The following is a 15,580-nucleotide window of genomic DNA, read 5'->3' on the forward strand; positions in this document are numbered from 1 at the left end:
GAATCTACAATCTGTCATCGCATTATAGTACCCTGTAACTCACTTTACATTCATATTACTTTCATATTCTTCAGTAATAATTCAACACATTATGGTGAACAAGTTTTAATGAAGTGTTATGGCAATCTTCCACTTGAAGAAACCAGTTTCAATACAAGATGAAAAATAGGGATCAGAGGTCCAGTGTGAAGCCTCCCTCTTGGTCTATGGGCTGTAGCAATGTGATACCTACAGAAAGGTCAAAGGAAAATTGAAGAATGAGATGTTAGTTGAACAGCATTGAATGTAATGAAGAACAATATTTCAGGAAATGGAGCTTCATATTTTTTGTGATTTGCACCTAAACAAGAACAAGACATTACTTTTCCCCATATAATACATTTTCAAGTGCTGGTGATGGTAATTTTTGGACGTATGATTGACACTATTGCATTCATACCACTATTCACACTGATAACAGAAGCCGAGTGGGCGAGGCTGAGACATGGCACTAACCGGTTAGGCTGCAGACAAGGCACAGTCCTGGATACTGCATGAATGGTCTGGAATTTAAACAGAGCAGGAGATGATTAGGTGTTTTGTAAACATTCAACTTTGGACTTGAATCTCCAAATGTGGCATTCAAACACAGGGTACAGGAACTGACCGTTTTGGCTGCGAATGAAGGCCCATCACTGGGCAGAGGTAGCAGCTGGTTTGGGTGGAGGCTGAGACAGGGCGATGACCGTTTGGGCTGCAGGCGAGGGCGCACAGTAGGGCTACTACATGTAAGTTTCTGCAAACAAAACAGGAGTTGGTTAGGCGTGTTGTGTATATTCAAAGTAGGTTAGATGTGGCCCTTGGGTACTGAACTTTACAAACAGTGACTGTGCACTCACCTGTCGAACAACAGAAGATGACACGGGGTGGTGGCAACAGCAGGTGAATGGGCTGACAGTAGAGATGCAGACCGCAGTTGGGAGACCTGGGTAGAAGCTGAGACAGGGCGATGACCGTTTGGGCTGCTGACGAGGGCACAGTCCTGGGTGCTGCATGAGACTTCTGGGAATGAAACAGAGTTGGTTAGCTGTGTACATTCAACTTTGATGAATTCTCCATTTGGAGATTCAAGTTCAAACACAGGGTCCAGGCACTGACCGTTTTGGCTGTGGATGAAGGCCCATCACTGGGCAGAGGCAACAGCTGGTTTGGGTGGAGGCTGAGACAGGGCGATGACCGTTTGGGCTGCAGACGAGGGCACAGCCGTGGGCAACTGGGTACTGCATGAATGGTCTGCAAATGAAAGAGTTGGTTACCGGTAGTTCTGTTGTGTATATTCCACTTACCGGTAGGTTAGAGATGCACTGTATAGGATGTGGCCAGAGCAGATGATGCAACTACACAGCTCATTGAAACTGTGCTTCCTATTGCCCAATTAGGTATTTTCATGAATATTTACTGAATAATAATCCAATATTTGTTAGTATGACCAAAGTGCAGTAATTTTTGCAGCTAAAAATGAATATGACAATGGAGGAGATCTCCCTTGTCATGTATGAAAAGTGCAATTTTGATAAGGTAACACTTGTAAATGGGCAGCAAGAATTCTGGATATGAACAACTAAAAATATTACAGTACATATGGCCCTTGGATAGTAAAATTCACAAACTGTATCTGTGCACTCACCTGTTGGACTACAGAAGATGACACTGGGTGGTGACAACAGCAGGTGAGTGGGCAGAGAGTGGGCTCTAGCTGACCAGTAGGGAAGCAGACTTTAGAGTCCTGTGCAGAGGCTGAGACAGGGCGATGACCGTTTGGGCTGCAGACGAGGGCACAGTCCTGGGTGCTACATGAATGATCTGCAAATGTCACAGTACAGCTAGTTAGGTGTGTCGTATAAATTCAGATGGATAGTTGTGTTGTGTACATTTGACTTTGATGAGCTCTCCATTTGTGTATATTCCACTTAGGTTAAAAGTGCCCCTTGGATAGTGAATTTCACAAACAGTATTTGTGCACTCACCAGTCAAACTACAAAAGATGACACTGGGCAGCAGGTGAGCGGGCAAAGCAGGCCCTGGCTGACCAGTTGGGCTGCAGACGAGGGCAGAGGCTGAGACGGGGCGGTGAGCAGTTAGGCTGCAGATGAGGGCACAGCCGTGGGTACTGCATGAATGGTCTGCAAAATACAGAACAGCTAGTTAGGTGTGTCGTAACAATTCAGATGGGTAAAATTTACCATTTGGTGATTGAGATTCATAAACATTGTGTGAGCACTGACCGGTTCAGCTACATGTGATGAATCATCACTGGACAGAGGTAGCAACAGCTGGTTAGGGCAGAGGCTGGGGCAGAGGCTGAGACAGGGCGATGACCATTTGGGCTGCTGACAAGGGCACAGTCGTGGGCTACTGGGTACTGCATGCAATTATCTTCAAACGAAACAGGAGTTGGTTAGTTGTGTACATGATGAAATGACTATTTGGAGATTCAAGTTAAAACACAGGGTACAGGATCTGACCATTTTGGCTGCGGTTGAAGGCACATCACTGGGCAGAGTAACAGCTGGTTTGGGTGGAGGCTGAGACAGGGCGATGACCGTTTGGGCTGCAGACGAGGGCACAACCGTGGGAACAGTATGAATGGTCGGTCAATGAAACAGAGGAGTTGGTTAGCTGTGATGTATATATTCCACTTACGAGTAGGTTAGATGTTGCCCTTGGGTACTGAAATTCACAAACAGTGACTGTGCACTCACCAACAGAAGATGAAACAAGGTGGTGGGAACAGCAGGTGAGTGGGCTGAGAGTAGAGATGCAGACCGCAGTTGGGAGACCTGGGTAGAAGCTGAGACAGGGCGATGACCGTTTGGGCTGCTGACGAGGGCACAGTCCTGGGTGCTGCATGAGACTTCTGGGAATGAAACAGAGTTGGTTAGCTGTGTACATTCAACTTTGATGAATTCTTCATTTGGAGATTCAATTCTTCATTTTGGAAGTTCAAACACAGGGTCCAGGCACTGACCGTTTTGGCTGCGGATGAAGGCCCATCACTGGGCAGAGGTAACAGCTGGTTTGGGTATAGGCCGAGACAGGGCAATGACTGTTTGGGCTGCAGACGAGGGTGCACAGTACTGCAAATGAAACAGGAGTCGGTTAGGTGTGTTGTGTATATTCAAAGTAGGTTATATGTGGCCATTGGGTACTGAAATTCACAAACTGTGTCTGTACACTCACCTGTCGAACAACAGAAGATGACACGTGGTGGCAACAGCAGGTGAATGGGCTGACAGTAGAGATGCAGACCGCAGTTGGGAGTCCTGGGTAGAGGCCGAGACAGGGCGATGACCGTTTGGGCTGCTGACGAGGGCACAGCCGTGGAAACAGTATGAATGGTCTGTCAATGAAACAGAGGAGTTGGTTAGCTGTGATGTATATATTCCACTTACGAGTAGGTTAGATGTTGCCCTTGGGTACTGAAATTCACAAACAGTGACTGTGCACTCACCAACAGAAGATGAAACAAGGTGGTGGGAACAGCAGGTGAGTGGGCTGAGAGTAGAGATGCAGACCGCAGTTGGGAGACCTGGGTAGAAGCTGAGACAGGGCGATGACCGTTTGGGCTGCTGACGAGGGCACAGTCCTGGGTGCTGCATGAGACTTCTGGGAATGAAACAGAGTTGGTTAGCTGTGTACATTCAACTTTGATGAATTCTTCATTTGGAGATTCAATTCTTCATTTTGGAAGTTCAAACACAGGGTCCAGGCACTGACCGTTTTGGCTGCGGATGAAGGCCCATCACTGGGCAGAGGTAACAGCTGGTTTGGGTATAGGCCGAGACAGGGCAATGACTGTTTGGGCTGCAGACGAGGGTGCACAGTACTGCAAATGAAACAGGAGTCGGTTAGGTGTGTTGTGTATATTCAAAGTAGGTTATATGTGGCCATTGGGTACTGAAATTCACAAACTGTGTCTGTACACTCACCTGTCGAACAACAGAAGATGACACGTGGTGGCAACAGCAGGTGAATGGGCTGACAGTAGAGATGCAGACCGCAGTTGGGAGTCCTGGGTAGAGGCCGAGACAGGGCGATGACCGTTTGGGCTGCTGACGAGGGCACAGCCGTGGAAACAGTATGAATGGTCTGTCAATGAAACAGAGGAGTTGGTTAGCTGTGATGTATATATTCCACTTACGAGTAGGTTAGATGTTGCCCTTGGGTACTGAAATTCATAAACCGTGACTGTGCACTCACCAACAGAAGATGAAACAAGGTGGTGGGAACAGCAGGTGAGTGGGCTGACAGTATGTATGCAGAGGAGGGTAGAGGCTGAGACTTGTACCAGTAGGGATGCTGAGGAGGGCAGAGGCTGAGACTTGTACCAGTAGGGATGCTGAGGAGGGCAGAGGCTGAGACTTGTACCAGTAGGGATGCTGAGGAGGGCAGAGGCTGAGACTTGTACCAGTAGGGATGCTGAGGAGGCATTATGACAGTCTTCACTGCAGCATTACTATGGGAGAAAATAGAACTCAAGCAGCGTTAGATGAGTACAGCGGCATGTTGACATTTTCAGGAGTGATCATGTCAAGACCAATGAACAGTATAAACCAGTGTTTTTTTTTTACATTTGGTCTATTACTTTTCGCTACAATGAATGGACTACAATGTCAAGACATCATCTTAAAACTTACCAGCACCCCGACACGATTGCTTGTCCAGAAGCTCCTGCATGGTGGGTGCTGGCACACCCGCTAGTAGTCCATGTCGGCGTGGGTCCTCGGGCCTGTCTTGTGAACGACGGGGTAGACCACGGCCCATTGACAAACGCTTTCCGATGATGGCTCTCTGGAGTTCCGGAATGTAGCAATAGTCCTTGTCCTCTTTCATTATGTACAAGCTCCACATGGCAGACTTTTTGTTGTACAACTTTCGGTATCTAACAAACAGATCCCAAAGACCACACATGACCACCAGCAACCCCAGACCTTGACACCAATAAATAACATGTAGTACTTTTAGTGTTACTCGATGTTTCCATTTGATTAATGACATGGATGTGCTGATCACTTACTGTACTGAGCCATCAGGTCTTCTTTTGGGTTGCCTGTGCACATGGTGATTGTAGTCCAGGGCAGCAAGCAGGATTCTGGCTTCGTACACGGGAGGGGTGAAGCAAAAGCGCTTGCTGGCATACATCAAGATATGGTTGTTGAAAGACTCCAACTCAGCAGTTGACCTACAAATACAAAAGAAAAGGGTGGAGAAGACAGTATCCATATGAAACCAAGCGCTTTTCATGTTTACATACTACTAACATTTATTTGTGTGTGAAATGTAGTTTGACGCTCAAGTTGCAGTGAGCATGAACGCAAGCAAGACAAAGATAAATTATGTGCATGTTGTATGTGACCCTTTGTATTCAATATGACAGCATGCAGACAAGGGAGTAGGCAATACATACAAATACATGTGTTATGTATTTAACAATGTGAGTGGTGTAGAATATGATACGATTGGACAGGGGTCAATGCAAGTATGTTGGTTGTGGATGACAGTTGGATGTGGCTGTTGTTTCAAGAATTCATAATTCATATTATGTCATTACCTGAAGTGCAGGTACTTTGGTACCTGCTGTAGCCAGCGCTGGTTGCGAATGATTTCTGCCAGGGCGTTGTGTGCCTCAGAGCCCCTCAGCACCCAGTCCTTGTTTCTATCACCCAAGGGGCCGTGCAGACATTCACCCGGGGAGCGGTGTAGACATTCATCCACACCCCACTCATGTTCATTGGCCACATGGTGTAGAAGGGCAATCCAAAGGTCCTGGTACAGGATGCCATGATGCAAAAAGTTATGTACAGTCAGAAAATCTCAATTTATTTTCAAAAATGCAACAGTAGCAAAGGCCTGCCATTACATAGAGATTTGAAGAGTGTATGACAACTCACAAAGAATTCGTCGTAATTTTCAGCTGTTTTGCAGCAGAACCAAAAATGGTTGCAGATGTCCTTCATCCACTGCAGCAGGATGGAACAACCCTTACGCTGGCCAGCCTATGAATAAATAATTAAAAATAGTAAGATATTGCAGAGAATGTCCATTGTCATGTACACAGAGGAGGCAAACCTAAGATGAACTGGAAAGGCACCTGTGAGAAATGTGAACTGTATACAACACTGGAAAAAATGAGGCAATTGAGAATGGGGGTATTGGGACACAATTTCGTTAACTGGATGAAATCAGCTTGAAATGACAAGTCACCGCCACAGAAAAACAAATAAAACAGTATGTCTCATCGGACGGACACACATATTATGACCAGCCGGGGAAGCCCTGACCTAGTGTTTAGAGAGGTGGACTTTAGATCACAGTGTTGCAGGTTTGAATCCTGTCCTTACCAGTTCTCTCTATACCTCCCTCCATGGCTAATGTCACAGAAGTGTGCTGTAATTATAAAACACTCACAGCGTGGATCTTCTTTCCCAGGTTTTTTGACCCATGCCACATGTCCAATGAATGGAACACCCCGGTGTCCTTGTATTGTCCACGTTTTGGATCTGTGACATTCAGGAAGGAATACACATAGAGTACATTTTGATATGGAGTACTAGTAAAAAACACAATTGTAACCAAGTCCATGCTCTGCTTTACAGGATGGATGTTTGCCCACATAGGTAATACAGCAGATCCATATTTACACACACCATGCATTTACACAGCACTTTGAAATCATGTAATTGAGTAACCATATCAATATAATGTCTTTTAGTTCTAAAATGTTAAACAAATAATTAAACAAAAAAAAAATACTTAGAAAATTAGAACTACTCAAACAACCGGCAAAGCTCGCCTGTGAAAACACTTAATTCATGGTGCAGAAATAAGCCTTACTGAAAAGTGCAGATATCTGAGAGTGAGCATCGGTGCAAATTTCCGCTATCTTCAATTCCTTTGACAGTGTGTCAAAACTTCTCATGAAGCCCTCCTTCTCCATCCTTACAGACACCCTCTGCGTTTCTCTCTTGTTGATGTTCTCAACATGCACGACCTCCTTGCTGTCATTGTCCATTACAGTGTATGTGCAGTATTGAGCACAAAACCCAGGGCTGTCCATGCGGCCATCAGCTGTTTGAAGAGCAGAGAGGGAACAAATGAATGAACAAATGAATCATAAAGGAGGTGGGGAAAGTTAAGAGCCTTCACGCAACACAGAGAAATGGGAAGGAGAGATTAAATATCAGAAGTCGGGAATAGCATGGCAGCTGTCAATCACTCCTCCGGCTCCTCTCGACCTATGAAACATTTCATACAACAGCTGTTGTGCTCCACATCAGGTGTTCTTACCCAAAAGAACGACACTCTCCTTTGACTTCAGCCTGGACACAACTTCCTCCCGCTTCACTTGCCAGAAATCTTTTATGGCATCCACACAGTACCAGTCCTGTACGCGGAAAAAGGTGGCTCGATTTACAACACCCATGTTCAAAAACCGGAACAAAAGGGCCGTCTTCGCGTAGTTGTTACCAGACAACAGAATGTTGGTTGCCAACATGAAGTCCCCAGCCTGCATCCCAAACTTGAACATGGGCTGTGAGTTCCACTGCCAGACACAGTGACCATTTTCACAGATCTAGGAAAACATAAAAAACATGTATAATGTCAGTGTGTGTGTGTGTGTAGTTTAGAATAACTAACCAATGGAACAAGGCTTCTGTATTGTAAACTTACCCATTCCAGAATGATGGCTGTACCTCTCTCCTTGCACTTTACATGGTATGGTCCTGGAACACCACACTGAGAAGTTGGGCAATGTGATATTGGCAGGGTGAGGTACTCAGCCAGTTGTTGAAGGCACACATGGTACACCATGGACACTCTTTCTCCAAGGATGACGTCCTCCTTGTCCACTTCCACCTTCCCGGGCAGTGGTGGTGTAGAGCAGCTGTCCATGTCCGGAATGTCATGGACGGTGTCATCCAAGCCAATCGACTCGAGATTCTCCACCCTGATGTTTGTCTTACAGCCTGCACCAGCACTATTGGAATACAAATGTCTCTGTTCAAAATCTGTACCCAGTCAGACTGGAGAGTCAGTGCAAGAATTAATTTTACTCACAGGCTAGTACCAACACAGGTCTGTACAGGTGTATAAGTGCATTGTATGTGCATCAGATATATGTGCATTATCCAGATGTAAATAGCTTGGACTACCACTACCAAGACATCCGCTATATTTGGAAGTGATTAAAATTATGGTTAGTGTTGTACAAAGATACATGTACTGCACAACCACATTGTGTGCTTATAAGAACATATGTTCCAGCAGAATTGCATGCCAAAGTCCATTTCTTACCGTAGACAGAGAGGAGGAACATAGTCCTCGTCATCATCATCTTCGTCATTGCCGTCATCGTCATCTTCCTCCTCATCATCATCGTCGTAGTCATCATCATTGTAGTCGTCATCATTGTAGTTGTCCTCATCTCCATCCTCAGACATTGCCACATCAGTGTCCAGACACCAGGTTGGGTCTTCTTCCCAGTCAATGCTGAAAGAGAGTAAGAGAGAATGAGAGAAAGAAAGGCATGTCTGTTAAATACAGCTTAAAACCTTCGTTTTTCTCTCTTTTCTTTTTTTTACAGTCTTCACACATGTAAATGATTTTTATTCCAGGGACCAGTCACAACTCACATTACCACATGTAGTTCACACAGTGCTTACACACACCACATACATTCACCATCACAATAACTTTACATTTACATCCGTGTCTGTTCACCTTTTCCACCATCCCCATTATCCCAGCTGTACACCACACCCATTATTCATATGCCATGTATAAACACCATCACAGATCTGTGGTCAGTCACTTACATTGAGTTTTGAATGCTGTTGAAGGCATTCTCATCAAGGTCCTCTTGGACGCTGATGGTCGGAAATGAAATGCTACAACAAGGCCCAAAATAAATTCAGTATATGAATTCCATACCAGAATGTGAAATAATGTGTAAAGTGTGTTATGTGTTAAGTGTTCAATAAAAAAACCTTTACCTTTCTTCTAAAACATGCATGGCGTCGTCATGAGAACCCTGGGGATCTTCAGAGAAGTCCTCTTCTCTATATAAAAGCAAATGTTTGCTATACCATTAGTGGATTCTTTGCATGCAAGTTGCACTTTTTCCATCAGGTGACTTGTTGAAAATGAACAGTGCACAAATATGACATTTACTACAACCTACCTATCAGACAGGGAATCTCCTACGATTGTTGAGAGGGCCACAGGCACGCGGGGAGGGGGTATCATCCGCTTGGACGGTGTCGAGGTCACAGGCGGAGTACAGCCCTGGTAACTGCAACAAAGCATGCTATGACATGGTCTGGCGTTTTGTCTATGAAACACACACACACACGCTGTTGCTTTCTACAGGATTGCACAGCGAGACATACCAGCAGATGTAGCCTTTGAAAGTGGACATGAAAGCGTCGAAGGAGTCCGCCGACCTATGCGGCTGGTTCGTCAGTACCGTGAAAGAGCACATGTCACATACTGTGCGCGGACATTATACGTTGGCGCCATGTAGAATTGGCGGGCATACCTCCTGCCAACCAAGCAGCCAAACTTCCAAACTATTGTCCATTTTCGGGGAAGCGCGTAAAACGATTTTCAAGTTCTAGGTGTAAAACTAGACAGATAATGATGCACCTGCGAAACGTGTCGCTTCAAAACAAGGCACAATGGCTGGAACTACAGCCAATTCCGTGTAGGCTATGCAGCAACAATGTCATTCTCAGATTGAAAATCAAACCCCTTAGGCTAGAACTAGGTATCTCATTTGTGGTAGTAGTAGTAGAAAACGAACACTTATCGACGTGCAAATCCATAGAGCACAATAAGATGACCGACGGACCGCACAGTGTAGAGATGACTAAAAAAAACACACGCAGTTGGTAGCAATATTTTATCCACATTAGCACTAGCCTACACATTAGCCACAACAACTAGCTCAACCAAAGCGTTTAGGCGCTAGTTTTAGGCAATATTCCCGCTCACCCACATGCATTTACGGTACATCAGGCAGACGATAGAAACGGATGGAACTTTACTTACCTGTCTAGAAGAAATGTGGCCAATTCGTAGTCGAATTTGAAGCCTTTATTCTCTTTCAGAACCCGCCACCTTTCAAAGGCAATGCCAATGTTCACCCGCGTTGCCCCTCTTGCCTTGTCGGACTCCTTTTTACGGGCCTTGACGGTTGACTCGTCTAATTTCTTTTTTTTGGCCGTTTTTGCCGTGTAGGCGGTGGTTGCCAACGGCGGTATTGGCCATTTCTCTCCTTTTCCTTCCATTTTGCGACTTCACTTCTCAATATCTGGCTGCGACTTCACTTCTCAATTCCTGACTGCGACTTCTCTGGATGGGTGCTCTCAAAGAACAGATTCCGTGCACGAGTCAGCGTGGTTACGAGCCTGCCTTGTAACGCGCGTGCACAATGGAATGATTGACAGGCAGCAGATCCCAACTGGAAACCTGATTGGTTACCTTTTTCCGGACCGGTCTGAAACTTTGCAGGGCCTGGGCGGGACGTATAGGTGACCTAGAGAGCTCGGTTTTTTTTGTTATGGGGTATTTTATATTCTACTTTCAGAATCCCAGGACAGTTACTGGCAATATGCTTTTAAAAATCCTGCAGACTGCAGCTTTAACACTGCTAGGGAGGCCAACACAGATTTTTTTTTACTGGCTGGATTTTTTTATTCGACAGGACTATTCTAAATTCGAAAGGAAAACATCCCTGTAAACCATAGATTTCAGCAATATTCAAAAATAGTGAAAAACCTAACTTTTGATCACTTTTGACTGAACTGTAATATTCGGTTTCGGTATTCGGCCAAGTGATTCATTATTTTTCGGTTTCGGCCACAAATTTTCATTTCGGTGCACCTTTAATAATTGACTTGGCATGAAAAAGTTGGTGTCTCAGCAACATTACTTACAGAAATATAGGAGACTGTTGACCAAACTTTTCTACTGAACTGAACGTTTCTTCCATTTTATTGTCCAAATGGCACCCGTTTAGTGCGTGAAGTGTCCATCATTCAAGCACTGCGTTTTCCGCCATTGTTAGGACATCATCCGGGCGCTTTTCAGTGCACTGAACTAACAAAATTTTACTTTAAAAGCGCCCTATGCACTGAAATATAGTGCCCTAAGTGCACAAGTGCGCCATTTGAGACATGTCACATGACTTCGAATCCAACTTCAAGAGCTAACATTTAGCCAGTAGCATGAAGCCATGTGCTTTCCAACAAACAATTACAATGATGGCAAGCTCTTTACCTGCTAGATATTGCTCATGCTCATTCCTTAAAGATATCCTATGCAACTTTGACATGAACACACCGATAAACAACTTTATAACGGCCTCTAGTGGTTCTGCCGAAAATCTACATTGAACTAAATTAGACAGACATTGGCTTCGAGATTATGTGCGTATTAAATTTCTTCGTCTTCTGTAATTAGCCAGATTCCCGGGAGCGTACCTATGTTCCCCTGTCTTTGTATGGGACCGGGGAACTTGGGACCCTTTTCCTAAAAAAGGGTTCTATGTTCCCTGCATTGTACGTTTCCGACTTTTCAAATTGTGCCCTTCCCAAAACCATTCCTAAACCTAACCTGTCAGTAATGCAATGTTTCTGAGTTGTAAATTTGTGCCCTTACCAAAACTATCCCTAAACCTAACCTGTCAGTGGTGCAACATCAACCTGCGCTTTGGCATGCGGCGGCAGTCGACTTGGAAGCAGAGGGGAACATTCCCCAGTTCCCCAGTTGGGGGGAATATAGGACCTGGGGAACAGGGATGACCCCAGATTCCCTTCCTTGCATTCAGCTCTATCCACTTCTAAGGGGCTTTATCATATGTGCGATTCTCCCCCTTGCTTATGAGTTTGCTGCTTCGTCTATTCACTTCACACAACTGCAATCATGTTTGCACTTCCTTCAGGTGGATATTATTTGATCCACTTGTTCCCGGCAGATATCCCCGTCTTTATTGCACATTTCCAGTAACTATATAGTACCTGTATATCAGAAGATCAAGGAAACAAAAGGCTATTGCTTATTTTGTTGTCATAATAAAGATTTCGAAGTCGAGGTTTTTATCCTGTGTGGTGGTGAAAGTGAAAGTAAACATCCATAAGCCGACGAGAGATCACGTTTTGTCTCCTCTTGATCGGCAACAACATACAGTCAATCCGGAAAGTATTCACAGCGCTTCACTTTTTTCAGATTTTGTTATCTTACAGCCTTATTCCAAATGCTATAAATGAATCTCTATTGTCAAAATCCTACACAAATTATTCCATTATGATCATGCGAAAAACAAGTTGTCTTGACAGTTTTGAACATTTATAAAAATAAAAAACAAAAATCATATTTACATAAGTATTCACAGCCTTTGCTTAATACTTTGTAGAACCACCTTTGGCAGCAACTACATACATTATTTCATTTCGAGATTAAAAGGGAGGTCATCAGCGAGTGTTTCAACCTTTCAGTACATTGAAATTGTACATTTTGAGTCTGCACCTGGCTAAAATAGATGGGTGTGAGTTTTGAATGAAATTCTATGGAGAGTATCATGATCTGCTTCTGTAGTCACAGTGCATGTTGACATGCATGCTGACATGCATGCTTCTTTACCGCAGAGATACACCAGCGGCGACGCGAATCAAGCGACAGAGTGTAGCAGCAAGAGATACGAGAGATTGAGGAGACTAGAGTATGTCCGTACAGGCAGAAGAAAAAGCATTCAAGCATTCCCATTGGCTGTGGTCACTGACCTCTATACAGTCATTGGCTGTCGCGGCTTGTCGCCGAACCGCGTCATAGAAAGTTGAAAAGATTTCAACTTCAAATTGTCGCGCTCGTCGCGCAAATCGCTCTAGTCTCCAGAATCGCTTTTGTCTCTCGACTCAATACAAAGACAATTACTTCCGTCGCTCGACTCGCTCAGATCGCCGCTGGTGTATTGCTGCGGTTAGGTGTAATTCAGATTTCCAATGTTGACTGCATTCATACATCCCCAAACGATGTCAGTCCCACTACCATGCTTGAATAGCCAGATGCTGCACCTTTTTGGTAAAATTCACTTGCTTACCACCACACATGCTTAACACCATCTAAGCAAATTTGTTTATCTTGGTCTCATCAGACCACACGACATGGTTCCAGTGATCCATATCCTTGGTCTGTTCATCTCTCTTGACATCAAGATGAACAAATTTGCTTTAGATGACGTCAAGCATGTGTGGTGGTAAACAAGTGAGTTTTACACAAAAAGTGCATCATCTGGCTAGTCAAGCATGGTTGCGCGATGTTTGGTTACTTTGGTTGATTACTTTGGTTGCTACTTGCATGCACAATTTGAACAGAACAGTCAACAGTGACAATAAACGTACAGTTAGTTAGCCTATGCTAAATGGGGCTAACATATTCAATCCAGCTATATGTTATGATCATCTACACAGTTCCAGCTGCCCAAAAATGCAAGGTAGCGCTTCTAAATTGTATTTGAAGTAGTGGTGTAGATAGATTTCATGTTTACTAACAGCGCGCCTGCGCACGGCGACAAGGGGCAGAAAGGCTTCTACGGCCATAGAAAAACAGTATACAGCTCTGTTAAAATCTACGTATTACTTTTTGTTATTTTGCTAGTTGCTCTTTTTTAAATAAAAAACGGCCGGTACACACTCTCCCGACCCATCCCCAATCGTAATTTTGCCACCTAGAGCCTTTCCTAGGTCTAGGTTTCATGATAAAAAGGCAGGATATTTACTAGCATTACATCTGAAGGCTGCCAATGGGCTGACACTGATGTTGGTAAAACGTGCTTGATCAAAGGTGACAACGTTTCTTCTCCGATGTTTTTGTACACTACATTGAGGAAAAGGGGGGAGTGAGCGAGAGGGCAAAGGATCTTGCTTGGATGTAACGATCATTCATGTGCCATAACAGGAGTGCTTACAACTTCAGGCAGTGTGCTGTTTGTGCTTGGTGCAGACTTGACGAGATACATACAAAATGTAAACATCTGCTTGTGCAGCAACTTGGGCAGATAGTTGTTCATATAATATATGTTCATACACTTGATTAACCAGCATTTAAACAGAAAGGCGACCGTACCAAATAAATAACCTGGTGAATTTGAACATCTAATAACTACACGTTAGCTAGCTAGCTAGCAGCGAACGTTAGCGTGTTAGCTGGACAACTAACCACTACCTCCAAGTCAGACATGAGTCTCCCATCTTACATAAAATGTAAATTTAAGTTGAAAGGGGGGTATTGTTGAATATATGACCTGACATATAAACCATTTGAAACAGTACAGCTTGCTAGCAATGCTACCTACCGAATCTCAATAAGCGTTGCTAGCTAGCTAGCGCGCTAGTATACATTACCTGGACAAATCAGCCCATTTCTGATGTTGCATTGCTACTAGATCTCAAGACTCTACTTGTAGTTTAATCTACATTTTGTATTTCAATTTTAAGGAGATTGAAAACGGACAACAGATCTCAAATACCTTAAACATCTATGTCATAACAACATTGCAATCGTTTATGCTAGCTTTCGCTAGCTAGCACCACCACTAGTGTGTGAGCTTGCTAAAGCAAGTTACCAGTTTTAAAACAACTAGGATCTAATTACAGTTGGAAGTTGGTATTTCGGTTATTAACAATATGAATGCCCTCTGTATAATCAATAACATTAAGACAGTGCTAAAGTCTGTTACATCAATACATCAAAATGCTATGGTGCAACAACCTGCTTTATCACAAAAAAACCTTTAAACTCATTAAAACCTACATTTCCTAAAAAACGGATGCCCTGTGCAAGGTATACAAATCATCCCGATCACATAACTAACTCTGCAAGTACAGTTGAAAATAGATCAGCATCTTAAAATCCCACTTTCTTAGACAAGTTATCCACAGCGTCGATAGAAAACAATATTGAACTGCGCGGCTTTCTGCCCCTCGCATGCGCAGTTGTTACCTTTTGTTACCGTGTGACGTTGCCTGGAAATCTATCTATTATCACGTTTTCAATGAGGTAGGTGGATTTTAGCGACATTAAGATAGCTTCTTACCTTAGCTTGCACAGTGGCTTCTGTTTACATGCTGCTGGTGGTGGGGTTGTCCACATTGTTTAGTCCACAGCAGGCATTTCTCCATCTCGGTCTTTGGTTTTGGGAAGGGATGAATTGTAACCCCTCCCTCCAGCTTTTTTGGATCTCAGTTGTCGGAATTACACGCGCCATACACACAACATTTCCATTTTATCTTCCAAAGTAGGGATCTCTCTTAGGGCCCGACCAATATGTTTTTTTCAGGACCGATACAGATACCGATATAGATACCGATATTTATGGAAATGGGAGGCCGATAACCGATATGTGCAACCGATATAGAAAATTTGCTCAAAATAAAATGTAATGAAATGTAAATTATTATTATTAAATATACACATATATTTAGTTATAATAATGAACTGTCATGGACTCAAAGTGGGGAGAGCTGAATAGAAGATGCCTTCA

At 43.9% G+C, this 15,580-nt stretch overlaps 1 protein-coding gene and 1 long non-coding RNA gene across 2 annotated transcripts; both read right to left on the reverse strand.

Annotated features, from left to right (window-relative positions):
* Positions 1-95: 95 nt before the first annotated feature.
* Positions 96-5,639, reverse strand: LOC134462660 (uncharacterized). The gene is made up of 18 exons (XM_063215799.1): positions 5,591-5,639; positions 5,057-5,221; positions 4,677-4,921; positions 4,240-4,495; positions 3,969-4,128; positions 3,757-3,865; positions 3,491-3,645; positions 3,220-3,379; positions 3,008-3,116; positions 2,742-2,896; positions 2,505-2,590; positions 2,265-2,415; positions 2,007-2,162; positions 1,138-1,272; positions 879-1,041; positions 647-775; positions 496-542; positions 96-228 (listed from the first exon to the last, which is right to left on the reverse strand). The coding sequence occupies exons 4-11, from the start codon at positions 4,468-4,470 to the stop codon at positions 2,530-2,532; spliced, it is 1,140 nt and encodes a 379-aa protein (XP_063071869.1). The 5' UTR covers positions 4,471-4,495; positions 4,677-4,921; positions 5,057-5,221; positions 5,591-5,639; the 3' UTR covers positions 96-228; positions 496-542; positions 647-775; positions 879-1,041; positions 1,138-1,272; positions 2,007-2,162; positions 2,265-2,415; positions 2,505-2,529.
* A 2,804-nt stretch (positions 5,640-8,443) lies between these two features.
* On the reverse strand, positions 8,444-9,096 carry LOC134462666 (uncharacterized). Its single transcript, XR_010037558.1, has 3 exons — positions 9,033-9,096; positions 8,856-8,927; positions 8,444-8,529 (listed from the first exon to the last, which is right to left on the reverse strand). It is a non-coding gene; the product is annotated as an uncharacterized LOC134462666 (long non-coding RNA).
* Positions 9,097-15,580: the final 6,484 nt, after the last annotated feature.

The sequence above is a fragment of the Engraulis encrasicolus genome, chromosome 2 (assembly GCF_034702125.1).
Source record: "Engraulis encrasicolus isolate BLACKSEA-1 chromosome 2, IST_EnEncr_1.0, whole genome shotgun sequence".
Lineage (NCBI taxonomy): Eukaryota > Metazoa > Chordata > Actinopteri > Clupeiformes > Engraulidae > Engraulis > Engraulis encrasicolus.

Coding starts and splice junctions, on each gene's coding strand:
- LOC134462660 (XM_063215799.1), bottom strand. CDS start 4,470: ATGCCTCCTCAGCATCCCTACTGGTACAAGTCTCAGCCTCTGCCCTCC. Junction 3,117..3,219: donor CATCTTCTGTTGTTCGACAG/GTGAGTGTACAG, acceptor TTTCATTTGCAG/TACTGTGCACCCTCGTCTGC. Junction 2,591..2,741: donor CCTTGTTTCATCTTCTGTTG/GTGAGTGCACAG, acceptor CCTCGTCTGCAG/CCCAAACGGTCATCGCCCTG.